The following is a 27890-nucleotide window of genomic DNA, read 5'->3' on the forward strand; positions in this document are numbered from 1 at the left end:
AAGAATGTGTGAAGTTCACACTGGTGTACTTTGGCAAGGGATGCAAATTCGAATGTGAAGGTTTGTTTTTACAGCCACTGATTCAGATAGAGTAAATATTGCAGAGCTACAGAATGTGTTATCATCTGTATGATCATGTGTGGCTTAGAAAACATGCACATGAACTGACTGACTGCAGGATGACTTACTAAACGTTCCCACTCTCCTAATGGACACATGACATTTTACCACAGTGAGTGTTTTTGTTGGTTGTTTTTGTATTTTACTTTTACATTTTAAACACAATAAACAACTGAGTTCATGGAGTTAAACAATCCCGTTATTCTTGACATGGAGATGAGACAAAGGCGCTGAAAACAAAATACATACATATGTATGTGCTTAAAGGAGCTGCAGCACCATGTTGTCGTCATGGGTGAGCTGTGGTGGTGAGTTCAAGTCCGCTGATGACCACGTGCTCTGTGTTTGAGTGTTGACCAGCCAGGCACTGCAGAAATGCACAATCACACACAGGAAGTAACCTGAGGAATGAGGAAATAACTTCTTCCTTCCATTCTTTTCAAATGAGTTGGTCAAATAAGGAACAACATTAGACGCTGATTCTCTCAAAGTCTGTCGATTATGATTTAGATGATTTTTTAACAACGCTTCAGTGCCTCGCAGTAATCAAAGCAACATTTAGATACATGAAATGTTCCCATTCTGTCCCTGATCTGGTTATAACAAACATATATTTGTGTCACTATCATCAACATTTCACATGAATCATAATTTCATTAAATCCACAGTATGAATGAAAAGAAGAGGTTAGTCATGATAAAAGTGTCATATGGTGAAATGTACGTTGCCCTGTGGGATCACACGTTCCGGTGACATCCGTATGGACGACGTCTCAGTTTGTGGCCAACTCTTGTGACAGCTCAGTGGTTGTACATGAAAAGCTTCTACATCACTCACGTTCAGACAAAAACCCACTCAGTTGTCCTGTCATGAGGCAGAACCTTAACTCCAAATCCAAGTCTTTAGTTTAAATTTGTGACAACGGTAGATCTCCTCAGAAAGTAAAGAAATCAATCATTATTGTGTGTGAATTCAACTGCTCATTAAAAACGTACACTTTCTGTTGGTGTTCTGTATTGTCCGAGACATTGTTTCACATTAAATGTTAAAAAAGAGACCCTTCCTTTGTGTCTAAGGTAGTTAGTAGAAAGGCTTTTATGTTTCAGGCTCCCTCTGATTGTTGCCTGTAAATATAAATTTTTTATTCATCATTTTGCCTTTTCAAAGATGTTTTGTTGTCTCATTGTAAAATAAATTAGTCAGTCATCCCATAACTTTCCTATGTTTTTAGACTGATCATTTTTATGTTTATACTTTTTATGGCTTCTATGGCTGTTACTCTTTTCTTTTGTTCTTTTTTCTTTTGTTATACAGTTTGTTGTTATTATCTTGTTGTGCTGTATTTCATCGCGCCTTGCACGGTTTTCTATTTGTTTTGTGTGTGTTTGTTTAGGACCCCCTTGAAAAACCAGGTGATACGTCTCAAGGGGTTTTTAAATTTATGTCAGATTGTAAGCAGTAAATGTGGTTTTATTTGTGTGTGGGTGTGATCACCATACACACACACTCCTGCCGGCCTGACCTCGCAATGCATGACCACCATCATCACCACACATAAACACCCATATCTCACCACAGAGTTATTTTTTGTTTGTTTGGCTTTGTGTGTATTGCGTTTCGCTCTGGAGCGAACCCTGATGTGGGCTGAGGCCCATCAGCTGACGACTGCAGGATCGCACGCAGCATCTGGCCGGGGCATGTAGGAGTCACAGGTTAGCAGAGCTCTCAGCTGAGTCTCGGGGAGGACAGACCGAACCTGCTCCTGGGTCTGCCCTCAAGTCTCCACCCTAACCTCAGGCAGGGAAATAACTACAGCAGGAGAGAGGGCTTAAAGCAAATTAAAAGCACGCTTGTTTATTCATAGGGGAACATGATGAGTATTGTGCTCAGGATGTCCTTATCTACACTCTTTTAACTTACTCTTAAAAGTCTGTTAGGCACTGGGTCAAAGTCATAACCCACAGACTGATTAATGGCAATAACTACGATTTAATGTGCTACTCGTGGTTCTCACAGCCCACTGGACACAGAACATACAGTACACTTCACTCTAAAGATGCCGCAAAGACAGATACAGAAAGTGTGTGTGAGAGACAGAAAAGTTAGGATCATGCCTCTGAGAAAAAGAGATAATAAAGGACTTCATTGATAGAAAACCAAAGTATCATCTCAGCCATTAAGCATAATCTCTCCACATCTGTGTTCACATCTGCCTTTCATCACTGGGAACACAGGTAGTGATCCCTTCCACAGTTATGGGTCAAGGTTCGGTGCCCAGTTCCCCATGATGCACTGTCAGTTCTTCTCTATCGTCGGAGCATGATGAGCATGTCCATACTGCACCCTGTGGACCGAAGTCTTCATTGCAGCTGTTTTACATTGCACTGTGATGATCCACGCTCACACACTCTCACAGTACACACAGCGACACAAAATGTCCTATGGAAAATATTTAACTACCACTCTCTTTCCATGAGGTAAGCTAGGCACTATATTCAGACCCACATGTTAGCATGCAAAGTTTCCACGCAAATGTACACCCACTGCAGACAGACTCCGTATAGTGAAGAGCTTCATAATTTGACCTCTGACTTGGCTTAAGCCCTCATCAGTGGTTGCCACACTGTTGTCATCATGTCAGGAAAAAATCTCAACCTGCAAAGCACTTCCCCAAATACTCAGGTAAACATCTTGCACATACTGTATGTGTGTTAGGGCAACTGCATTTGCACAGGTTTCCTACAGAATCGGCCCCAGTACCATTGTGTCACAAGTTCCACGTTTTACAATCACACAGCAAAAACACTTTATAGATTCCTCCCTTTTTTCCCCAATTTTCTCATTCAATTTCCCAACAATTACAAACTTTGGGATCACTCACACGACACCGAAATGAAACCAAAGATGCTGTGTTTAAATTGATGATTGTTTCCTCACTGACAACATGAATTTAACCCTTGTTTTTTTAACATTAACCTTACATTTACACAGTGTACGTACTGCACAATAGGTCCTGCCAAAAAGAAACCTTTTACTAAAATCTTTTCACAAGCTTATTTTTTGCCTTTTCTCTCTTGACCTTGAAAATGCTACAAAATGGTTACCTCTTAATTATTTTCTTAAGCTCCCAAGCATAGCACACATTGTTCATCACTGGATATAGGTCGATTGACGTTGACGTTCAAGTTCAGCTGTTACGATTTCATCCCAAAGCACTTTGAGGACTTCTCAAATGGTTGAAGGTTCTGGAAAAGGCTTGTTTGTGGACCTTGAGTTGGGATTGTTTTGTTAAACCGCCATTTCCGAGGTCATTAATTCATTTTAATGTTCAAAGTGGAAAAGAAGTCATGAAAACACAACAAAAGGCTTTTCTTTATCACAACTGAGCAAACTGATGAAAACCATCGATCAAGGCTTCTGATAAAAGCTCAAGTGGACCTTGACTTGGGATTGACATTTTTAAAGTACATTCCAATGTTAAAAAGAATTAGACCACATTATTTCTCAAAATGTCTGCATTGCTGCCCTACTTTTTCCAATACTTTTTGCCCTACAGTTTTTAACCTTTATAAGCAATTATATTACTAAATCCTGTGATTGATTAATGGGAACCTGGTCAAAAACCAGCATCATTTATTTGCCTTCTCTCTTTCCTCATAACTCAAAACACATAGTACACACCATCAACAAAGCCTTACTAAAACATTCAACTGCTCTTTCTGTGAACAGCTGTTCTGATTCAAACAAAACCCACAGACAAAGCTTCAGACCCTGAAGACACAGGAGACACAACAGAAGTGTCCTTGCTTGTATAACCCCAATAAAATCCTTTCACTGGGGTTGATTATTGAGCTTGGAGCTCTCACATTGACTGTTGATGAACACTTTATATACTTTTATATACTGACACACTCAGGTCCATAGGCTACATGTTCACTTAAAGCTGTCTGATACTGTAGAAAACATGAGCTATCAGATATTTGACATTCTTTAAAGAAGCAGATACGCATGTACATATGTATGTGCTGTAGTTCAGTCTCCTGCCACACGATTGTGCACATTTGTCTCGTCATGTCTACGCTTTGTATCTACAGGTCAGCAACTTGTTGTTATCCTGTTGGTTACACACAATGCTGTGTGGCTCTGAATTGATTTCCAGTAGGTTAACGTCTATTGTTCAGTACAGTATATCCTGTTTATCCTCTAGTTGTTGTGCAATACTCCAATCACCAACAAACCAGCTACACCCATTGGATTGAAGAATGGAAGACATTTAGACCAGCTCACCTCTAAATTGACCTATACTGCCCCACACACAGATACACTCATGGACACACACCCAAAGTTTTTCCTCGTCATCACAGTTCCTCTCATGACTTTCATTCCTGCAAAATGTCTATACACTAAAAGTAAAACCCAGTGCATGCAGTGGCATTCTCCCTACAAACAACATGCTTTGTCCTGTTTTCTCTGTGTGGTTTAGTCTTTTGTTGAATACAAACACAGATCTTTTCTCTGAAATACCTTTTGACACATACTGTAGTGACTGAGGTGGTGTTGACAGCTGGGAAGTTGGAAAACATGACGGTAAAACTGGTCTGATTTGCTTTACCAGAATACATTTCAGCCCCAGTGTTCACTTTACCAAATGAAGAATGATATAAGGACTTGAGTGCATTAAACACAAAAATGTACAATAAGCAAACAACCTCTAATGAGAAATGTGTGGGTGTTATGAAAATGGTGTGATGTTATTTTGTGAAGTGCATTCTTAGTTCATGCAAAAGAATTTATCATTATTACTTTACCAAAATGTCAGGGGGCTTTAAATTCAGAAACATCCAGCTGAAGTATCTCCATGAATATTTCAACACTTTTCACCACTGGGAAAAGGGAGTGCTAAGGCCTGTAGCTATGATCCATAGGGACCCAAACTGCTTCTCTAAAATAAGATCCAGATTAAGACGAGCGAATGAAACCAGTGTGATGCCTTTACATCTTTCCATTTAAAAAATATATATATCAATCTGTTAACTTCTGACATACATCATTCATTTTGTTAAGTCATTAAAAGGGAGGACAAAACTTCAGAAGAAGCTCCATTAAAAAAATAAATAGAGGAAAACAAAATTAAAGAGGTCACCCCAACAAATGTTGTCATTTATATTAGTGAGAGACTTCAGGTAACAATATGTAAAAAGTAAATAACTTTTTTTTTAATATTGTATTATATTTGCTTTTCACATTATGTTTTTTTTTCTTTGTTGTGTTTGATCTGTCGCTTGAGGAGTGTGACTCATATCAGAACTTAGTTGTGGCCTTTAATGGTGGAAAAAGTACAGATGTTGTATTTAAAGGTGCAATATGTAAGAATTGGCCAGCATATCACCAGGGTTATCCATTATCTGTAGCTGCCATTAGCTTATTAGTTCAGTTAGCCGTTCATCTAGCTGTCTGAACTAGGAGCTTGGAGCACCAAGGGAGTATTTGGTGTTTACACTGCTATATCTGGACCTCTGGACCAGGTCCGGTAGGAGCTAGCTGGTTAGCATGCTAACTTCAGTAGATACAATCTACTGCAACACAATACATAGACATCATAACTTCAAAACTGTTTTTTGTTTCTTAAATGACTGTTGATCGTTTTGATACATTTCTGAATGTTCTAACTAAAATGTGCATATATTCCAGCTAAATGTAGCAACACCACCGTGTAGATATGCTGTCTTGCTTTTAGATTTCTTACCTGAGTAAAAGAACAAAAGTATTAGTATCACAATTCAGAATGGATTTTATATTGCTTCAGTGTTTTCACCACTTTAAAGAAGCACTATGAAGTTTTGAAGCTGAAGAAGAGGTTGAAATGTATATTTTTCCATAATTGAATTAACAAGCTGTTCTCAGAGGAAAATAAGGTCCCAGAACACTGTCTAAAGATAGGAATGTGGCAGGGTCCGCCACATATAAACAAAGTAACACCCTATGAAATTGTGTTGTCCTTTAAGGTCAGTTTGTTTATTCAGTCATGAAAACGAAGAGTTTTATGTTGATGCTGGTAAAGGTGGTTTAACTATATTACACAGTTTATTATATAGGCTTGTTTATCTGCTGGGTAGCTTGTTAAGTTCGGAGTCAGTTTTAACCAAATCCATAATATTACATCATCATTTATTTGTTCATTGTCATTATTATTTGGATTAAACTCAATCTGTACTAAAGTAACTAAAGTTGCCAGTTAAATGTAGTGAATTAAAGGGAACAATATTTGGAAAATATTCAAGTAGTAGTTAAAAAAGTACCATAGTTACTTCCCACCAGAGTAACAGGGGACAGATTCACTGAATCATCATCATATGATCTGTTTGGTTTGCGGTGGTGAAGTAAAGTCACATGTTGGTCAACATACACTATATATCCCACATTAACTGTGTGTGAGAGCTGTAAGCAGTGAGGACAGAGCCTTACAGTACATCTTTATCTGCTGTGACCATGTCCTGCCCCCTCCCTCATTCACACATCCAGCACGAGCCTATAGACAAACATGTGACATCTCACTTTAACTTGAATTTAGCGGCAACCTGTTGTTTCAAAAAGCAGATAAAACCCTGCAAAACAAGTAGCCACGAGCATGTAGGCCTCTTAAACATGTGTCATTTATTTATTTATTTAGATTCACGTATGATTTTTAATATATGAAGAGTTTAATTTTAGACTTGATACCGAAAGTGTGGAGGGGAACTTTATTTAAAAAAAAAAAAAAAAATATGTCGGTGGTGGGGGATTCTCAGTTCTCTTCAAACGCCAGCTGTCGAGAGACACATAAATAGCTTAATTACTTGGAAATAGTGAATGTAGTGAGCGAGCACCGAACTGTGGCTGTGAATCGTTGCGGCAATAAACGGAGCTGTGCAGAGCAGCAGACCTACAACATCCGGGCAATACGCAGCTTGCGCAGAAACGGAATGGCGGAGGTAAGTGAGCGAAAACGAGGAATGTAATGAGGCGAATGATAGAAGTAACCGGGCCGGATTTAACACCCGTGCCGCTCCGTGCCGTGCACACGGCTGTCGGCGGTGTCGCCGGCCGGTGAACGCCGGCCGAAAGAGGGCTACGCGGGGGCATTTTGACCGGGAAGCGAGGGGGAGAAATGGAGAGGCTCTCCGGCAGCGTATCGCCTCTCTCCGCGTTCTTGGCTTTAAAGAGCCATTCCCCTCCGCCGCGATAGTAAAGCCGGAGAAACAATAGGGCAGCCCGGCGGGGTTTGACACGGTGGTGCTGAACTATTTCAGGTGCGCCCCGGCGACGGAAAGTGTATCGAGCGGGCAAAAAGTTGGGAGAAGATGTCATGAGTCGGCGGCGGCAAACTCCGACCGTCTCTTTCGGACATGCTGAGAACTAGTTATTTCCTTCTTGTGCCACTCGTAGTGAGCCGGAGAGAGGAAGAGACGTTCAGCACCAAGTCACAGGAAAGCGCCCCTGGTCAGACAGACAGCGCCCAGTGGGTCAGGACACGCACGCCGTGTTAATATTTAGGTTTCCATCGCACTTTGACAACTTTTCAACCAAAAAGAGGCGTCTTTTAAAAAGTATGATCTAATTGACTGAGTGTCGGAGCTGTGGGATTGTTTACACCATCCTGTAGCCTCTCCTGTAGCAGAGGTGTTTTTTTTCTCCCCCACTTGTGGCCTCAGCTTGCATGGCTTCATCAAACACTGTACATCCCTCTGTGAAGTCTTTGTGAAGCCACGGGATTATATTGGGAAACATAGCCTCTAACAACTTGTGATCACTTAATGTGAAAAACTACCACTGAAGCAGAACCACTCTCTAGAGAGTTGTGTCTAACTTACTGTACTTACTTGTAAAGTAACAAAACCAGCCTTGCCTGAATCACTTCACTAAGTCCTATAAGTTTAAAAGGGTGGTTTAAAAGTCAGCAGTCAGCTGATCTGTAATGGGATGAGCCAGGATCAGGCACTACTTGAGCCCTCATTTTGTTTGTGTGTGTGTGTGTGTGTGTGTGTGTGTGTGTGTGTGTTTGTGAATGTGCACCACGGATGCACACAGGAATGTGCTGCCATGTTGTAATGTACCCCCACGCTGTTATATGTGACCCTACATGACTGTTCTTACAAATAATACTAGTTTGTGTGTGTGTGTGTGTGTGTGTGTGTGTGTGAGTGCAGGTGGGTGTGAAGCCCCTGAAGATAAGCGTGGAGGCTGTGGATGAGGTACAGTGATGAAGGCCCTCGGCAGGAGAAGTAGAAGTCTTTAACAGGCTGTGGAGGAGCTGGAGGAGAACTTTCGCCCCATGAAGATGGCAGCGCAGTCCCACGCTGTACGGTCGAGTAAAAGAATGTACATGTTAAAGTTGGATGCTTTAGTCACCGATTACGGGAACCTAACAGCTGTAGTCTCCGCTGCATCGCTTACACACCGATGATCACAGTCTCCCTTAATCTTAGACGAGCAAAATCATCATCATCCCCCTGAACGCAGAAACAATATTTGGATACAAACATATAAAGCAACCCTAAACAGATGTAGCTGGAATTGATATCATGGAACTTTTTTTTCCTGCAAATTACAGACAGAAACCCCCATTTACAGTAAATAGTCTCGAACCACCTGACGTGTGCATCCAGTCATTAGCAGAAAGCTCTGTGTTCGGCCCAAAGCGAGACTCCTGTTGAGCTGCACTGATCACACAAATACAGCACAGACACTCCTCACTGTGTCACTGTGTCCGTTAGCATTTACATAATCGTTACAAACAGATATCTGCATATGAATTCAGAATCTATCACCGAGGGACAAATCTTCGGTATCTGAAGCGCTTTGGTTTCAGTTTGTGGTTTATGTTTTGGCGTTAACATTACAGACAGACATCCATCCGGAAAGCAAAGGAAAATGTTATCTCAGAACCCGTTGGCTATTGTCTGACGATGAATTAACTTTCTGTGTATTCATGGGATTTGTCTGCATTCATATGCAGGTAAATTAAGAGTTGCCTCTCAACTTGCAACTCAATTCTTGTGTCTCAAAGTGATAATCCTCAAACAGTGACCAGCACATCGGCATTGCCTCCAGAGGACAAATCGTTGTCAGAGGACAGCTGAAGGGTTCCGACATCGACATTTGTGTGGAGCAGCAGTAAACGGATCCTGATGATAGATGTGGAGCACCTACCTGTCCATATTGTCACAAAATGCAAAGCAGAGATGGCATCCTCAAAGTAGCAAAGGACATCCTTTCCCCCCTAGCTCCTCTAAGTGGTATTATTGTTGCTGCTGCTGTTGCAAAGACAACAGAGTCATTTCCGTTTTCCTCATAGTCACAATTAACAACAAGTAATTAATCAATCATTTGGTCTATAATAGAATCAGTCACCAGTTCAGCGTTCCTCGTGGCAGACAAAATTGTACAGTGATAGCGGGGTTTATTGGGAGCCACTGTCAACAGTGATGGTTTCATTATTCTATATTCATTACATTGTTTAATCAACATTTACTATATATTGATACACTGAAGCAGAAACCTTTTCTATTGCCAGTTTGAATATCTCTTTCAAGACAGCTGAAGCTTCCTCTGAAAACAAAGCTCAGGAAATGATATAAATAAAACACACAGCTGTTAATCAACGCACCTGCTTCACCTCCCCAAATCTGACTGACCTGTTGTGGGGTTTTTTACACGGTTTGTCTGATTTTGTCAATGTTTAAGCCATTTGGCAGTGGCTCTGCAAAAGAGGGGAAACGATGCCAGTCGTGTTCTTCAGATCATTGACAGATGTGGAAGAAACTCAACCATCTCCCTCCACCTGTCTCTGTTCGTAGGCCAGTGAGCTTCCTTTGGAGGAGCTGCTGGCTCTGTATGGCTACACGGTGTCCGATCCAGAGAAGGAGACCTGTCACGTGGCTGCCAGCCTGCCAGGCATGACGCTAGATAAGGTGATTCACAGCAATTAAAGTTAATTAATTTATGAAACATTCATTTTTTTATTGCGTTCTTTGCTATAATGGGTCATTCCATTGTGTATTTGTCCCATGCAGGATCAGATAACTGAGGATCTCTTTCCTGGGGAGGAGGAAGAAGAATCGTCAGCTGATGATCTGACCCCCTCAGTCACTTCAAACACCTCAGATCTGCTCCGCCGCCTCCAAGGTAACTCCCACGATGATGTACATTTACACATGACTATATAACTTTTAAACATCTCAGTTTTGCCAAAAAACGTTAGAAAAACGAAGGGGTGAAGTTTGTAAATTCAATTAAAATGGATCAAGCCTTTTTCTAATGAAACTGTATAAACTGTCCAACAGCCTTTGTTTTTGGTGAAACATCTTCTCATATTTTAACTTTAAATCTGTTCTTTGCTGAGACTGCAGCCTCTTACTTTCAATAACATGACATGTCAGAGTTGATGATGTCAGGACATCACAGGAAAGGCTTTGATTTGTTTTTGCCTTCTTGTGTGACAGCATGTGCTGCTTCACGTGTCTCTCTCTATATGACTGAATGATGTCAAAGACAAACAATTCGTGAACTGATGGAGTTTAAATATATTCAAGCAGCCTCTCCCTGGTAGTGATTCTGTTGGAAGTGAGTGACGGTATTGGTGCTGAGTCAACACAATACAATGGAAACTGAATGTATGGCAGGTACGCTGCTTTTGTTTCATTTATATTGAGGTAGAATTGATCGTACACAGTTTCTCAGAAGATAAAAGAGAGGTAGAGCCTGCGCCTCTGATTATTTGCAGCATTTTATACTGAGTTAGATATATTGTAGCTATATTTATTATTATATCCTCTCTGTCATGCTATAACTTTCAGTGCTGCCTACTGTCTTCTCCAGTATGTTTCATTCTTCATAGGATTTACCTGTTGATTACTGGTTAATAGCAAACAGAACAAATGTAACCTTTTAAGTATGTTTTAATGCCTACATGCCAGCAACAGATGTGGCCAGAGGCATCATGTTTTCGGATTGTCCTTCAATCCCCCAAGTTTTGAGGTGATATCTCAGGAACAACATGAGTCCAAATTTGGCACAAATGTCGACTGGGGCTCGAAGATGAACTGATAAGAGTTTCGTGGTCACAGTCACTGGGACCGAAATTCAAGTCTTGCTTCAGGTGATTGTCGTTGCGCCATGCAAGGAAGATCTCTAAAGCCTCTTTCACACACAAGCTCCGGACAACATCCATTGAATCAGATGAGGATATTGTCCACATTTGCTTGTTCACACATGCAGCGCACGACAGGAGATTGTCAATGTCAGACGCATTCACACATGCTGTGAAATACTCCACGCCTGGCTAGTAGCATGCAAGGAGGCAGGATATGACGAAAAAGCTACGCTGCTCACTGAACTGCCAGAAGTTAACAAATCTCTTCCTCCCCCCAATTTAGACATTTTCTCTTTCTGTGTCGTCATTGGGCCTCATTCACCAATATCTTCTTAAGAATCTTCTTAGATTCTTTCTTAAGTTGTTCTTAAGAGGTTCCTTAAGAAAACCCTACGTCAGATTCACCAACTCGTTCGTAAGCCTCAGAATTGTTCGCAGCTGTGTTCTTACATTGATGAAAGCCGCAGGAGCAATATATATGCTATTGTTTTGCGGTCCTTGGATGGAGAAATGCCACGTATAAATAGGCTGGGGGGGTTACTAATTGATGGCATGTTTCCAATTTACTTGAATTTTTCAGTAATCATTTTATCATTGGCACATTTAATTTATTTTAGAGTTTAAATTCTTTGTAAATTACCAAAAATATGAAATAATAAATAATGAATAAATATGACAGAATTATCACTGTAATATTGCATTTTATTGAACTACACAAGAGAAGAAAACACAACCATGCCAACATTTCGGCACTGAAATGTGCGTAAGAGTACTCCTGAGTGTTCGTAGGATTTGTTCTTGCCTTAGAAAAAATCCTAGATAAGAAAAAATTCATGAATGCCACAATCTTCGTAAAATCTTCGTAAGTGGGACTTAAGAACAAATTTGTTCGTAATAACGGTTCATGAATGAGGCCCATTGTTCTTAGTGACCCTTCTTTGGATATTTGTATGCTTCCGGTTATGCGCAACTCTCACGATATACATGTCACATGCATTCAACTGCTCTATTCAAACATGTGTCTCACCTGGACTAGAGAGCTAGCAGTTTGAAGTCCGGGACAAATACGCAGACATTTTTGTTCGCACATACAGCTCCTCCGGGAAAACTGTGGATAAATCTAGAGTTACAGTGCATGTGTGAAAAGAATTTAAGAGAAGACGGCATGTTTCTCACTGGAAATTATTTACTGGAATGGTACATGTCAATATACTGATAACCAGGGTGGGAATTTCGTCATTTCAGGGGCAAGGCCATTTGGCCTTCACTTTTTTTTTTTTTTTAGGGGCACCAAGGCTACATGACAGGGCACAAAGGCCACTGAGTAAAATTGGATGATTTACCTTTCAGATTGATACCATAACATCCTAATTTATAATAAGACATGGATTATGTATTAAAACATTTTTTGATACCAATATCAAGTTAATGTTGCATCAGATTTATTTTTAAGTAGAGTTAGGGTAAGGTGATTTTGGTGACACTACACTGAATATTAGTGTTATTGAATATTTCTCCCAATAGAAATTCCCCCAAATTATGCCAAAGCACATTTTTTCCAAACAAAAAATTGTAGAATAACCAACAGGAGACCACTGATGTATGGAGTGATATTGGTGACACTACACTGAATAATAGTGAAGTTATTGAATATTTTTTATAGTATCTATTTTCAGTGTTGCATTTTGTAGACGGTCCCTGCACCCTCGTCTCACAGACGGCTGACCATAGAGACCAGTGTTAATGTCCAGCCCGGAGGAGCGCTCGTTTTAATGAAAATACGGTTGTAGCTCGTTGTCTACCTTACTACGGTAGTACAGAGTCATCGTTTGTGTTCTAACAATGTTTCGCTTATGAGTTATTGATCCTGGAAGTTCGAGTCTGTGAATATATTTCAAACTGTACCACACTAAATCATGTCACATAAGTCAGTTACGTATCATATCAAAACCGGCTAAGCTCGCTTGTTGTGTTGTAAGTGTCGTTCTTCCGTTTTGAGATGCTGCTGCTGTTTGAGAGGCTCAGACTTTCACGTGAGATCATCGTGATGATGAGACTTCACCTGCGCGAACCGCGAACCCACTGAAGTTACTGTGAGTGACTACTGTGCACTCAGGTGGCTATAATTCAAGGCAAGAACACTACGCACACAGGGTCAGGGGCACAAAGGCCACTGTGGCCATACGATGATTTTTTTTTCACGGGGCATCAAGGCCAAAGTGCGGGGCACTGGTGAAATTCCCACCCTGGTGATAACACCATTTCACCAAAAAATACACTTGGTGCATTTTAGTAACTTTCTTCGAACGCTTCACTACATACTGTGAGCTATATTCAAGAAGTCTGGACAGGTATGGGTTTAATCTGCACCGGCTTTTCGAGTTAGAGAACAGTTACTGTGATTTGTCAGCAGTAAGATGGACTTTAACATGGCATCGAGAGTTTTGACAAAATCTTGAGACATGTATTATGTGTCTTTGAAATGATCGTCTGGTCCTCCTCTCTGATGTTTTGTCTCTCAGGTGGGGACAAAGACACATCAGTCAGCTCATCAGACGAGGACTCCGACGATGCCTCTATTCCCTCCAATGAAGAGCACAAGGTAGGCGTTAAAACACATCTTATGATTACTGAATCTCTTTGAAACAGACACGGTATTTAGTTGAAGTAAGAGACATTAATCATATTGTACAGTATGTTGCAGTTTCCAGTGCTTTATGGTAGAGAATTGAATAAAACACCTTCTACATGTGAATTTAACAATAATACATTTTGTTTTAATTCTTCAGTAAAGGTCTGTCTTACATTCGATTCAGTGAGCAGTGGAGGTTTTAACATCCTTACATCACACTTCATCCTGCGTTGGTAATGACCTTTGGCATTGATGTAATCATGTACTGTAGGATCGTAGCGTACTGTCTCGGACATGAAACCTGGTCTTAGTATTTTCACACCGGAAGGTCTGCCACACAGAACAGCATGTATAACACAGATCAGATTTATGTGACAGAATGTGTCTTTGATTTCCTTCTCAGGAGATCATGGTTGGCTCTATGTACCAGGCAAAAATCCCCCCACTCGGTTCATCTACCTACCAGGAGAGAGGTTGGCAACTGAAAACATTATTTGTCGTAGGGGTGGGAAACAAGTTTAATTGTCTGTTTAGGGGAGATCACATCTAGCTTGTTTTATGGACCTCGCTCATCCATCCTCTTTTTGTTACTCCAGCCTACAGCAGTGAGGACCAGTTGCTGTGGAGGCCAGGTGTCCTGCCGGTGCAGGAAGTGGAGGATTTCTTGCTGTATGCACAGAGACCACGTGTCCAGGAGGGGGCAGCGTGCACACAAACACAAGCGGACGCGGTCCCAGACAATGAACAGGTGCACCAATTTAAATCCCAGAAGACAATGTCAGCTTAAAAGTATTTACATAACTCAGGCGAAGTATTCTGTGTTGAGCAGTAAAGACGTGCTGTTTTAAATGTGTTGAAATGAACTGATGGTCATGAATGGATTGAGGTCTGCCAGTATCTGAAGTGGTCTCCATGCTTTAATTTAATCAGATGTACCGCTTTTATCACAAACTCAGTCCCAGTTGTCTCGAGGCTTGAAATCCGCCTTCCACTGATTTTATTTATTGCCTCCTAATGATTAATCTGCTTTAACTAAATGTAATTTGATAGCGGATCTTAGGTCAAGGATAAATTATCGGTTCTACATTGAATGAACAGGAGTTCTTTTGTACTTACTCAGTGTAAACACAAAGGTCAACAGTCTAATCTTTGGCTCATTCTCCTCCTTTTCTCTTGATCCTCAGGCGCTGTATGAATTAGTGAAATGCAACTATAATGCAGAAGAGGCGCTGAGACGATTACACTTCAATGTGAAAGTGTTTAGTGGTAAGAAACTTCCTGTTGTCCTACACTACTTTTTCCAACCTACTGTTCTACTTATTTAGACTTCAAACTCATCGCCATAATAATGACTCACTTCTGTAATATTCAAATAATTGAATTTACTTAATTTCATCTACAACTTAATTAAGCAAATTTTTACCAAATTGCTGTCAATGAACACACTGTTTCATATAAAGAGACGCCTTCATGGAAAAATAAGAGTTAACTTATTTTAAGGTAATGACCTCCTCAAGAAGTGACATGTTCCAGACACTCAACAAACTTAATGTGAAGTTGCACTATCACACACCGTCTAGAACTTGTATTTAAAGTGATCTTCTTCATAAGGACACTACGATAGGTTGATAGATACCAAAAATGTGGGTGCACTGAGTAAAAGAGAGAATGTGGACTCATTTTGCATCCCATTTGTGAAAACTCATGTTTGAGGTCTATGAAAGCATGTCTGCTTCAGGATACTGCAAAATATGACTGTCTGTTATCCTGTCAATGCAACATCAGCTGCTGACTCACTGGTGCGACCGCATGACCCCTTAACCAGCAGTAAAGCTCCAGTGAGAGTCCTAGACCTCTTGTTGTAGTTTGGATCGGAGTGGAAAAAATGACCCATTGCTTGGCCAGCAAGTTTTGCCACATCCTGTCCTGCTTTTTCTGCAGCTGTCTCAATGAAGACAAAATTCCAGTCAAGACCAGGCATTGAGTTGTCTTGTCAAATCCCTGCTTTGTGAAAATCCACAGCTTAAAAATTTGATAACAATGCATTAATTTAAAAAAAAAGGAAAATAAAATTGATACTTAGCGATATGTTTGTTTGTTGCTAAAATAAACCAATAATTTTCCCTCTGTTAAGAAGAGCTGTGTGCCTGGAGTGAGGAGGAGTGTAGGAACTTTGAGCACGGCTACAGAGTTTACGGGAAGAACTTCCACCTCATTCAGGCTAATAAGGTGAGACAACACGTTGACACTTTTCTGGTGAATTTTTCCTGAAGCTTGTTGTCCAAACCCAACCTGAAGATCTACCTCTTGTACTCACTGGTCATCATTACACACAATCATTCTCCTTCCCTTCAGGTACGAACGCGCTCAGTTGGGGAGTGTGTGGAGTATTACTACATGTGGAAGAAGTCTGAACGTCACGAGTACTTTACCCAGCAGGCCACCAGACTCAGCCGCAAGAAGTACAGCCTGCAATCAGGGAGCATGTGAGTATCGCTTTAACACTGATGAGAAGAACCATAGTCAAGCTATAATGTGTAGGACAGGCATGTCCAAACTATTCCACAAAGGGCCGGTGTGGCTGCAGGTTTTTGTTCCAACCAGTCAAGAGCACACAGTTTGACCAATCAACTTTCTGAAGACTGAGATCAGTTGATTAAATGAGTCAGGTCTGGTGTGCTGCTGCTTGGTTGGAACAAACACCTGCAGCCACACCGGCCCTTTGTGGAATAGTTTGGACATGCCTGGTGTAGGATGACTAGATGTAGAAAGGGAAATCCCGTCTGAGCTGAAACATAAATCTGCAAACAGGCTGTGTCCTGCAGTGTGCAACCCATTGATGCCAAGCCCAGGTTAAAAGCCCTTCAGTGTTCCCAAAGTTACATGACATACTGTATGTCTAACATTAATTTATTTCAAAGAAGAGTCAATACTAATTTCTACCATTTCTACCTTGGCATACATGATTAGTAATGCAGAATACAATTATGGAGAAGAGCAGAGGAACTTTTAGGCTGTGAGCCATCTAAAACCTCTTGATGTGTATGTATGTGTTCTATTTATTGCTGCAGTGAGGATTTCCTGTACGGTATTTTCTCAACTGAACTTCCCATTAAATCTGTGGTGTAATCTGTAATGTATTCTGAGAACCTCTTTCAGTAACAGCAGACCTTTTTATAATCTGTTTATTTCCTGATCCCATTAGTTGTAGCCATTTCTAAAAATAATCCATTCGGCATCTCGTTATCAAAAATGTTCTCCTTGCCTGGTTTGATATATTTTTTTCCAGCTTTACTGTGACTTTATATTTATTATTATTATGATAGTGCCTCTTAATTGGAAGTCAATTAAACTTGTATTTTTACTTTAAGTGCATCTCTGCTTGTTACCAAAGAAATAAAATATCTTATAGAAAAATGTAAAAACTTGCATGGAAAAATTAGATTAGACTTTGTAATTCTTGTTGTCATCCTAATAACAATAACTTCACCAGAAAGCTTTTCATTCTTCTGGTGATATTGTGTCTTGATGACTTGAAGTTCTGCCGCCCACTCCAGCTTTTCAATGTTGATGCCCACTACACTGCCCTAACAGTGTTTGTGCTGTGTGCTGCAGGGACGATGGAGACCAGGACGGTGAAGTTGGGGAGCTGGAGGGAAGCAACAACTCTTCAGGCTTGTCGACTCATAGCTCTATGGGCACTAGGCAGCTGGAGTCCACGTTACCTCCGCAGTCGAGCCTGGTGCTGGATAAACAAGGTAAAACTTGGAGGTGTTTCTTTACAAGCCTCTCATGGTGGAGGCTCAGATTCTGGAGGCTCTTGCCACAGATGGATGACATCATTACTGATAGTGAAGCAGGCATTAGAGCCATTATACCCTGTGATAGTATTTCCATCATCTTGTGTTAACAGAAAGACAGAAACCCACGTTCAGTAAAAGCTCAGAGACTTTTCACCCATCAATCAGAGTTCCAGTTAAAGTGGAAGGTGGGCATTAAGCACTTAGCTCTAACAATTGAGGAAATAGAGCATTTAGTAAAACAATCCTGCATACATTTGGCCTTAAGATTTAGTTTGGTTTGCAGTCGCGCTGAAATCAAAGAGCTGTGCATCTTCTTCACCCATCTTTCTGTATATAAACAATATACATACCATGTCACCATGTTTTACATGCAGTTCTAATGAATGTCTTAATTTGATTACCTTTTATGTTGACATCACATATTCATTATCTTATGTTACGAATCATTTTTATGTCTCACCTCCTTTGTTTCCTCGCTGTTTTCTTGCTTCTTGTGTGTCTTGTGTTGTTGCGTATGTGCACGCATGTCTGCATGTCTGTATGTGTATGTGGGTGCATGCACTCCTGTTGTCATGGTGCTCCAGAAGAGGAGGGCCGTCCCCGGCGCAGACGAACTCCCCGCTTTCTCTTAAAGCCATGAACTCGGTCCAGACAGGCCACTGAAAGCAGGCTGGGCCTGCAGGTAAAGAAGTGAAGTAAAGAGAATCACACAGTAATGAGTAATGTGGTGACAGGAAATAAATCTCATTAACTTACCCACAGTAGATCAAACTCTACATCTCAAACTGATTAGAGCCAAATAGATTTAGAGCATAAAGTCTTAATTGGCAATTCAGTAAAAGCCATAAACTAACTAGATGTACTTTTCAGATTCAGGCCTCACCTTGTTGACTTTTATACGTTTCAAATTCAGTTAAAGCAACTTTTTTAACTTTTGAACCAACAGCTTCAAACTCATGTTGATGGTACATTGTCTTGTAACAGGGTGAATGGTGTTTCTGTCTCCACCCCCCATCACTTGTTTCTCCACTATGTAACCTCAGTGAGAGGGTAGGATCACCGCGTTACGTACATGTTTACTTCAACAGAATATTGTTATGACATAATGAGTTTTGTATGTAGTCAGCACCTACATTACATCTGGCAAGTTGTTACAGACCTGGGATTTATGACAGTGGTGTTACACTTGGAAACTGGGGGGGGCGGCGATTTGCTCGAAATGTGAATTTCTACATAATGTTGCTTTAAGTGCATTTTATATATACAATCATAGTCACTTAAAGTGTCACTCAGTTTGTACCAAAATAGAAATTGAATTCCAAATAACTGTTCATGTATCAAACATTTATCCATAGCCTTAGTTTAAACCATAACTAAAAACTAAAATCACTTGGAGAGTCATGAATTCTCAATGCAATCAACAAAATAAAGATTACGAAATCATTCATACATAATTTAAGCAGATTTTGTTAAGATATGGTTGACAAGAGCAGGTAACTCATAAGGCTTTATGCAAATGAAATAATTATACGTGTCCCCTTGTGCTAATATAAGAGCCACTTTAATACATTTTAATAACTAAAGAGCATTAGCAGTTAAAATCCTTCTTAGTCCAATAAATCAATTATATTTTTATGCTTTTATCTCAGTACCATCAAAGGGTAATGAATATTGTTTTTGAGGCAGTATGTGTGTGTACACAAGTTTTAGACCATTGAAATTTTCTTGGATGAAGCTAAATAAATTAAATATGTTAACATCCAGCATGTAAATAAAACAGTATTAGATGACTGCGGTTAACAGACATTTGCTTGATCTGTTATTCTTTCAAACGTCTCCACATCTGTACAGATGGTGAGCTGGTGATGGGGCTGTCAGACCTGTGTGATGACGGGTGTCCTCAGCAGCTGTTCGGCTGTCCCTTCTCTCTCCCGCCCATAGACGACCTGCGGGATCCTGGCTCAGGCACATGTTGTCCCTCAGTTCCAGTTCAGCTCCAGTCCCAGCCCTCCCCCCTGAGCTCCCAGTGGGCCGCCAGGAGCCCTCCGTCCTGTCACGACGACCTTCGTCTCCCAGGCTCCTGCTTCTACCAGCTACACATGTGCGGTGGACCTTTAGTTCCTGAGGGCCCTGACTGTGGTACAGCATGCAGCGGGACAGGCTCCACCCATGGGCTGCAGGTGGAATTCAGCCTGTCTCCGTCTGCCTCACCTCCATCATCTGCCCTCCTCCCATCTCACTTCCAGGCGTTTGGCAGCCTGCTGCACCCCTCTCCCGTCCAGCATCCCCGCTCTCTCACACAATGACGGGGAAATCAAAACTGAGTGGTACTCTTAATTTGATCTGTGATCGCTGTTGATATTTACACCAGGCTTGAAGAAACCAGTACAGAAGTGCATTTACTTCACTTTGTGAAGAACGATTGGACCTACTACCCGTGTTGGAGAATAGACTCTTCTGTCTGAACCGTCTTTGTAAACTGAGACACTTGAACCCTCCATCCATCAATAGTGGAATGACGAGTGTTAATCAAAACTTTTGGGTGTTGATCATGTGTTTATTAACAGTTGATTACTGCAACCTACACCAGGACAATGTTATTGATTGGATATATTTAATACATACTTGTGAAAGCACAGTGCTGGTGGTGACAGTTGCTGTGAGCCTCCAAACAAACCAGATGCAAGTGGCTAGCAGCCTATTTTTTCTAAAACAGATTAATGATTTACAATGTTAACCACTTTGTTTAGTTTTTTTTATCAAAATGGAGGAGTTTGACTGCAGCTCACTTGCTTCTTAACGTTTTCTGCATATTGCTCAACACTTTTTCCACAGTGGCATGATCAGTGGAAATCCACAGAGAAGAATGTGTCCCTTCAAAAAATGGATATAAACATTAAAGGCCCAGTGTTTAGGATTTAATGGCATCTGGCATTAAGATTGCAGATTGCTACCAACTCCATGACCTCTCACCTCACCATCCTGCTCCAGAGCTCATGTTTTGTTTGTCTGTTCTGGGCTACTGTAGAAACATGATGGTGAAACCTGGCGGACCTATAAGGTAAAGTTTCATGGGGATTTTATACTAATGAAAAATTGATTATGAATAACATATACCATTTCTCGCAGCATATCTCACTAAATCCTACGCACTGAACCTTTATACTTGTTTTTGTCTTTGTTTTAATTTCCTGCCTCCCCCATTCCATCTGTCTAAACCTGAAGTGATCTTTCTTAACAATTTTATTTGAATATAAGAAGCTGAAACTACATAAACTTCTAATTCTAAGGTTAAGATTTGAATATGGTCGTGAAAGTAAAAGGAGCACAATATTTCTGCCGGTTTTCTTTTTTAGATTTGCTTTTGTGGAAGTTTTGGTCCTTGATCTTCACTTTGAAGACTTGCGTAGAGATTTATAAAGGTGCAGTGCTTTGTCATCACTTCTGATCACCGGTTTCTGTTTCATCATGTTGAATATTTTGTATCATTAAGAGCCTGTTTGACATGAATAATAGGCAAAAAAATTAAATATGTAAATGTTATATGAACATGGGGAGATATAGGTAAGTTACTGAATGCAAACACAGTTTCTCAGGTTCTGCAACTTTAATGATTTTTCTAAGACCGTTAATCAGTGAGAGGCAGTCAGTGTCACATACACCGACCAGATTGTTGTTAGACTTTATTGGATGCAATGACAGATGTCGTGGTCCGGAGAGCGTCCCAACATGAAAATCAACAGTTCTGACTCTTTCTGCTTGTTCTTTTCATCCAATTATCATCCAATTAACATCCAATCAGTGAACATGTGTGAACAAAGGTACAGTAATGATATATTTAGTGCGACATCGTGGATTAAACAAATCTTTCTTTTCCTCTGAAATGTTTTCTTCACTGACCTCTGCCAGACAATGAAATATACTGACAAATTTCACATATGTATGCACATTAACATTTCTAATAATGATATAATGATAATGATAATAATAATGATAATAATAATAATGATAACATGTGATCGTGTAAAGCTCTTATTAAGAACTGTGTAACAGTTTCTCACCTTTAGTCTCCCAAACTTCATGACCCTATCAATTACAGATATGAAACTGTTATATGAATTTTAAGAATGACAAACTTTTGTGTTTTCAGTGCATTTTTACGATCTCGTATAATTTCATAGCACAATAGGAGCTTCAAATTAATGAGGACAAATGTATACAATATAGTTTAAATCTACAGTTTCACATCTCAAAAGAATCTGCCAGTTGAAGGTTTGAGAAAATCCAGTAGGTCACAGAACAAATGTGATTATTTAATGTTTTGATTTACATATGTGGTATTTGCTTGCGTGTCAGTATATTGTCTCTAAAGAGGTGAGGGAAAAGTTTCAGGGTAGGAAAAAGGATTCAGCCCAACATTCTTCCTTCCATCTGTCCTATTTATTCTTTGTCTGTAAATGTGGGAGCTCTCCCTGTGATCCTATCAAAAAGCCAAGTCGGTTTCAGATCAATGTTTGTTTTGTCGTTGACTGTTTACACGAGGGGGGGTCAGGACAAGACCACAAAGGCAGGAAAAGGCGCTGAATCACTGCCTTTTGTTAATTCTTTATTTTCACTTTTATTTTTAACCATTTATATATTGTACTGCTTCTGTTATGTTTGTTTATAATGTTATATTTTGTAAAAAAAAAAAAAAAAAAGATAATTCAAAAATGAACATGGGTGAAATATTAAAATACACTGCTTGAGTGCAGTATTCATCATTTGGAAAGTTTATTCAGCACACACACTTGTTTGTGATATCATCAGTGTGTTAAAAGCAGGGAAACCCCCCTGGAAATACTCAGTGATGGAATGTAACTAATTACATTAACTTAAGTGCTATACTTAAGTACGATCTTAAGGTACTTTTACTTTACTTGGGTATTTCCATTCACTTGTAGTTTATACTTCTACTCCAATAGATTTTGTACATTTGACTCATTTGATATTTATATATTAACTTCAGTTAACAATAACTTTGTGGGTTTACACATTAATGAATCAGTAAGACCACTGTTGTTAGTTAAATCATATTCTCATGTTAATATTTATGTACTTTTACTCAAGTAAGATTTTAAAAACATGACGTTTACTTTTAACAGAGAATTATGAATTGTTGTATTACTACTCTTACTTGAGTAAAAGGTCTGAATTCTTCCAAATCCAATCCAAATGTATTTATATGGCACAGTGCTGAACAGTCAGAAAAAGCAAAAACAACACAATGAAACACAAAGGCCATAAGAACAACAAAAGACAATCCTCAGACTGAATTAAATAAAAATGGGTTTTGAGATGGGATTTAAAAACAGGCAGTGTAGAGGCCGGCCTAACAACGGGCAACTCGCTCCAGATTTTGGGGGCTCCAGCTGTAAAATTCTTCTTCCACCACTTGACATACTCACGCAAGACAAGCAAATCTCTGTAAGCAGTGAGGAAAATGTGTCTGTCGATTTGTATTTATCACAGTGGTGTTGCACTCAGAAACTGTGGGGTGGCGCCAGATTGCACAAAATGCCAATTTTTACATAATGTTGCCTTAACAAATCACCCACTGGTGGTAAGATCAAGTCTTGCGAGTATTTAGTGGCTCTGTACACCAAAACTTGAATTTAATTACCCAAACCCAGACTTAGTTCATGTTGTTTCACTTTCTACATATACATAAAAAATCTGTAAAAGTGACTTAACTCCTGATTCCCTTAAGATTACAATGTATTGTAGACTAATAATTTTATTAGCTCATACAACTTAAATGTAATAGCTTATTTTAGTTAGTCATTCTGAGCTAGTGGGTTTTCTGATTTTCAAACTCCTAAACCTTTAAATTTTACAGTGTAATGTATCCCACCCTGACTCTTGTTTCACCAGTGAAGCTGCGCAGGGCCGGTCCTGTCTGATCTGAGAACAGTCACAGATGAACCCAGAGTGTTTGGAGCTGCAGTGGCGTGAACCTGAAAGATTTGCTCTAACCTGTGAGAACATCTGTTCTGGCTTTGTGAACGACCAGCCAGAGTGCAGCACAGATGATCAGGTGTGGTGCTACACTGACTGTCTTTGCAGAATAGAATGGATGGATTTACATTTTTAATTCAACCTTTCACTACAAATCAGCGGGAAAGAAAAATAATGTTATTCAGACCTTTTAATTTATTCATTCTTCTTCCTCATTACATATTCATCCATATTAATTACAAGCGCTAGGCTCACACAATGGAGGGTTACCTAGGTGAGCACCTCGAGTGTCTACAGTGTGAAAACTCTCGGAAGACAAAGTGAACAGTCCAGCTCCAGACACCCCCAATCACCCCCAATGTGTGTGTGTGCGTGTGTGGAAAGGCTAAGTAGAGAACTTCTCTCACTATTTCTGAGCACACGTTGGCCAAAGAACAACCTGTTCTGTTAAAGTTAAATCATTGTTAACAGTCCAATGACTCAATCTTTAGAAAAAAATTACTAATCTCAGCCACTGCTTGTGTCCTCCCAGTTTCTCCTGTGCTGCGGCAGCACTACTGATGACAGTCGGTCCTGTCCTGCTGTCATAAGAAAGCCGTTTTCCATTATTTGTGCATTTTCATGGTCAAGGTTGTCCTGGACCGTCCTCAGGTTCTCTGGTCCGATCCCCACCAACCCATCTCAGCCATGACAGACCTGTCTGTGTAGCCCTTATCTTCAACACCCTTCATTGTGAACCTGACCTTTGTGTTCCCTACTTTAAGGACACATTCACACCGACAGCATCATTGCATCAAAACTACAGACTCCTCCTTGATAAATATACAATAATGCGTTTCCACATCTGGCACATCTGGAACATGCAGAGAGTGCAGCTGCACAGGGCTGTGATGAAAGTGCAGCTTTTAACAGCACAATTCATCATTCAGTTTTCAAAGTTTATTGTTTACCTCACAAACATCAAGACAGAGGATACAATTGTGGCTGCTATTGTATATTTCTGTACTTAATCAGGTTCTTTATTTGCAGGGAACAAACTGTTTGGCAGTGTGGTGGTGTCTGATAAGACTTCATACTGGACAGCTCAAACACACTTCAGACTAATAGCACAACTTCACAACACCTCCCTCGGTGCATTTTTCTTTGCAGGACTATTGTCAAGCCTTTAAAGTCTTAGGTACTTTTGTAAAAAGCCCTTTTACTTGCACATTCAGCCCACTTCTAATGCTTTTGGGTCCACATCAACTAGAACCACAACAATGACAGAACCACAACAATGACAGTGTTGGAGTCTAGTTTTCACATCCATCCCTCTCTCTCTGTCCTTGGTTTGTTTCTCCTGGCTCACAGTGTAATAAATGCCTTACACTGACACATTGACACAAGGGAACAACAAAGACCAACCCTCCGACTAACAAAGTGGCATACGATTTAGGACCGATCCTGTTTTATGAACTCCCAGGTTCCAATCGCTGCCCCATCGCTGAGGAGAATGTTAAGACCTACAGATGATCTTCAGTATAGAGACAGTGACTCTTCTGTGGAAGGTTAGCACAGTGAAAATGTCTGTCAGTTAAGTCCTTGCTATTCTTTTTTTCTTACTTGCTGTGCTGACTAGGATTCACTGATTCAACTTTATCCCTTCTGATACCAAAATACAAGTGCTTTCTTTTTTCATCCTCAAAAGAAATAAATAAATTAAGCTGCAAAAGTGTCCTCCAGGGTGCACTACCAGTGGACACAACATGATAAAGTATCCTCTCGGGTATAAATGTATCACGACTTTATGCACGCTGTTTCCCCACAGCATATATCTGGTGCCCTTTTCTAACCCAGCCTTCATTTTGATTTGAAGTACACACCAGTAATTTTTCGTGACTGCATCTGGCAGAATCTGACAAAGTACTCAAAATCGTTTATGCATTAGTAGTTGCTACAAAAGGTGTTTACAGGAACACATTTTCCCATGATAACAAACACGCACACAGCATCATGAAGTTCAAACCTAACCGGCCAATGGTGTTGCTGTACTGTTCAATGTGTAAACAAACTATAATCCATCTGATATCACATTCTTGTCTTGACAAAGAAAATCATAAATGAATGAAGAAATGCAAAAAATAGCTCGATAAAAAACAATTTTATGCTATTGAATGCACTAAACAAAATCTTGAAGGTAGGCATTAATTTAAATAAATTGATACATTTGCCATTAAAGTATATATTTTTTTCTTTCCAGTGTATTTTTAAAAATCATTTTACTATAAATATATTTATTTTAACATTAACTTTAATTATTTATTTTTATTTCCGTATTCCTCTGCCTTTTTCGCCCCTATCTATTTCCACAAAAGAATTTATTTCTGTATTTTCTTTTTTTTCACATCATCACACCTACATTTCCAAGCTGCATCACGAGGGGTTGTGCCAGTATTGCGCTGACAAAATCATTCCACGAAGAAACAGACAGGAAGAAACATATCAACATCTGGCAAAGTCCTCTTCGCAGTCAGCTCCCACTACAGACGCTGTCTCAAGGCCCACATTTTGCCATGAGGACACACACACAGACTGACAAACTGAAAACTTTACCACCCTCTCTTCTGAGTGCTCTCCTTTAAACTCCTCTCCCAGGCTCTCTGCTGCCCTCTGCTGGCCACAGGCTGCAGGTGAAGGAACAGAGCAACAAGACTCAAGACAGGGCGGAATAAAGCATGAGACTCAACATAGCAAGAAAACAGTGAACTTGCAAAATTAACTAGTGAAGTAATCTCACCTTTCTGGTATTTTTCTGTCCTTTTGAGATAATAAAATATAGTTAGTCTTAATGTAAGGTTTGCAGAGCTCCACGTCATTATAAGGCATCTCTACCACCAGCTGCCTGTGACCACAAAACTAAGATCAGTGTTTTAATCTTTAAGAAATATGTCAGAGTAACCTTCATTGAATTATGTAAGCTTTATCAAACATGTACTGTATTTATTCTCACCATGTTGTACACTTAACCACGGGAACAGTCCGGTATCAGTGATAGCCAATGAGCACTAATGTAGCAGTAATGTTAAAGGTCCAGTGTGTAGGATTGAATCGCATTTAGCATAGGTCCTTGCTCTACGCCATAGCCTGACATTAAATGTGAATGCATGTTGCAGCGACACGGACAGCAACGACTTTGATGAGTCTGGTTGGAATCATCGCATTTTCTGGCTTCTCCTCCAGTGCTGATAACAGGGATTGTGACGTGTAGTCTCCCAAATAAACACACTCTTTGGCTGTTGAAGTCCCTTCTGACCAGCTGGCTGCTGCTGTCAATGGATTACCCTCCTCCTCCGAATCCGCTTTTTGCCGCCGGAGTGTCTCTGGGCGAGAGAGAGTGGACAGGCTGGATGTCTGAAGGACAGCCTCACAAGCAACCTGGTGGCAAATGCCGCCTTCGCTGAAACCGTGGCGTTCAGATTGGGTTTGTATGGAGAGTCGACCCTCCCTGCACACACCCTGCCTGTCTGCTCTAGCCCAGAGACACAGCTGTCGGTGAGTTTAAAGGGGAAAGTTCAGCTTGTTGCCACAAGCAATGCAGACAAGCCAGTGCACATGTATAAATGTTCACTACGACGTAGGCCAATTGCGTAGGTTACAGCGTCAGCTCTGGATAGAGATTATAGAGACACGGTGGTGCAATATGGCAGACTTCATGGAAGAGGACCTCCCTTCCTCTGTAGTTATAAAGGGTTTGTTCTAAAGTAACAAAAACCCAAAGGTTGTAAGATTTAGGTGCTTATTCACAAATGAAAAAATAATGATACATGTTTCATATTACAATAATATTCAATATCTGCCAATATATCCTCCCAAATCACCCTCTAACCTACACTGTGGACCTTTGGGTCTCTTCATTTTTGTGCGAAGAATAAAATTAAATGACCGGTTACTTACCGGTAATCATTCTGGTAGTTCAGCTGTGCCTTGATATGTTACCTAGGAATCAAACAGTGAGACAATCGAGAATGAAAGAGGCTCAGTTTTGTTATTCTTGACTGTTTCAGCCACATTAGTTCATATCTTTCTTATATAGGAGTGTGTGCAGAGCACTACGGCAGGAAAAGCCCTCATGTGACATTACTGCAACCGTCCCTCTATCTCGTCTGGCCTTCTGTTCCCTCGACCATGTTTTAACTGGCTGATTAGAAGCTACGCTGTTTATTATGCA

General features: G+C 40.3%; 1 protein-coding gene and 1 long non-coding RNA gene across 6 annotated transcripts; one reads left to right on the forward strand and one right to left on the reverse strand.

The window, feature by feature from the left end:
• Positions 1 to 6908: 6908 nt before the first annotated feature.
• Positions 6909 to 22449, forward strand: mier2 (mesoderm induction early response 1, family member 2). Of its 5 annotated transcripts, none has more exons than XM_030434103.1 (13): positions 6911 to 7091; positions 8307 to 8458; positions 9957 to 10070; positions 10173 to 10284; positions 13774 to 13853; positions 14287 to 14356; positions 14480 to 14631; positions 15068 to 15149; positions 16018 to 16112; positions 16239 to 16369; positions 17499 to 17641; positions 18271 to 18368; positions 19538 to 19673. In XM_030434103.1, exons 2-12 carry the CDS (start codon positions 8432 to 8434, stop codon positions 18324 to 18326), a joined length of 1062 nt encoding a protein of 353 aa, XP_030289963.1. In that variant the 5' UTR covers positions 6911 to 7091; positions 8307 to 8431; the 3' UTR covers positions 18327 to 18368; positions 19538 to 19673. The 5 variants fall into 5 exon arrangements, with proteins under 5 accessions (XP_030289961.1, XP_030289962.1, XP_030289965.1 ...); XM_030434104.1 differs by having other exon boundaries at positions 18274 to 18368; XM_030434101.1 differs by lacking the exon at positions 18271 to 18368 and having other exon boundaries at positions 6909 to 7091; positions 19538 to 22449.
• LOC115591788 (uncharacterized) lies at positions 16780 to 27610 on the reverse strand. The gene is made up of 3 exons (XR_003986014.1): positions 26082 to 27610; positions 18147 to 18362; positions 16780 to 17628 (listed from the first exon to the last, which is right to left on the reverse strand). It is a non-coding gene; the product is annotated as an uncharacterized LOC115591788 (long non-coding RNA).
• Between the last annotated feature and the right edge of the window lie 280 nt (positions 27611 to 27890).

The sequence above is a fragment of the Sparus aurata genome, chromosome 11 (assembly GCF_900880675.1).
Source record: "Sparus aurata chromosome 11, fSpaAur1.1, whole genome shotgun sequence".
In the NCBI taxonomy this organism is placed as follows: domain Eukaryota; kingdom Metazoa; phylum Chordata; class Actinopteri; order Spariformes; family Sparidae; genus Sparus; species Sparus aurata.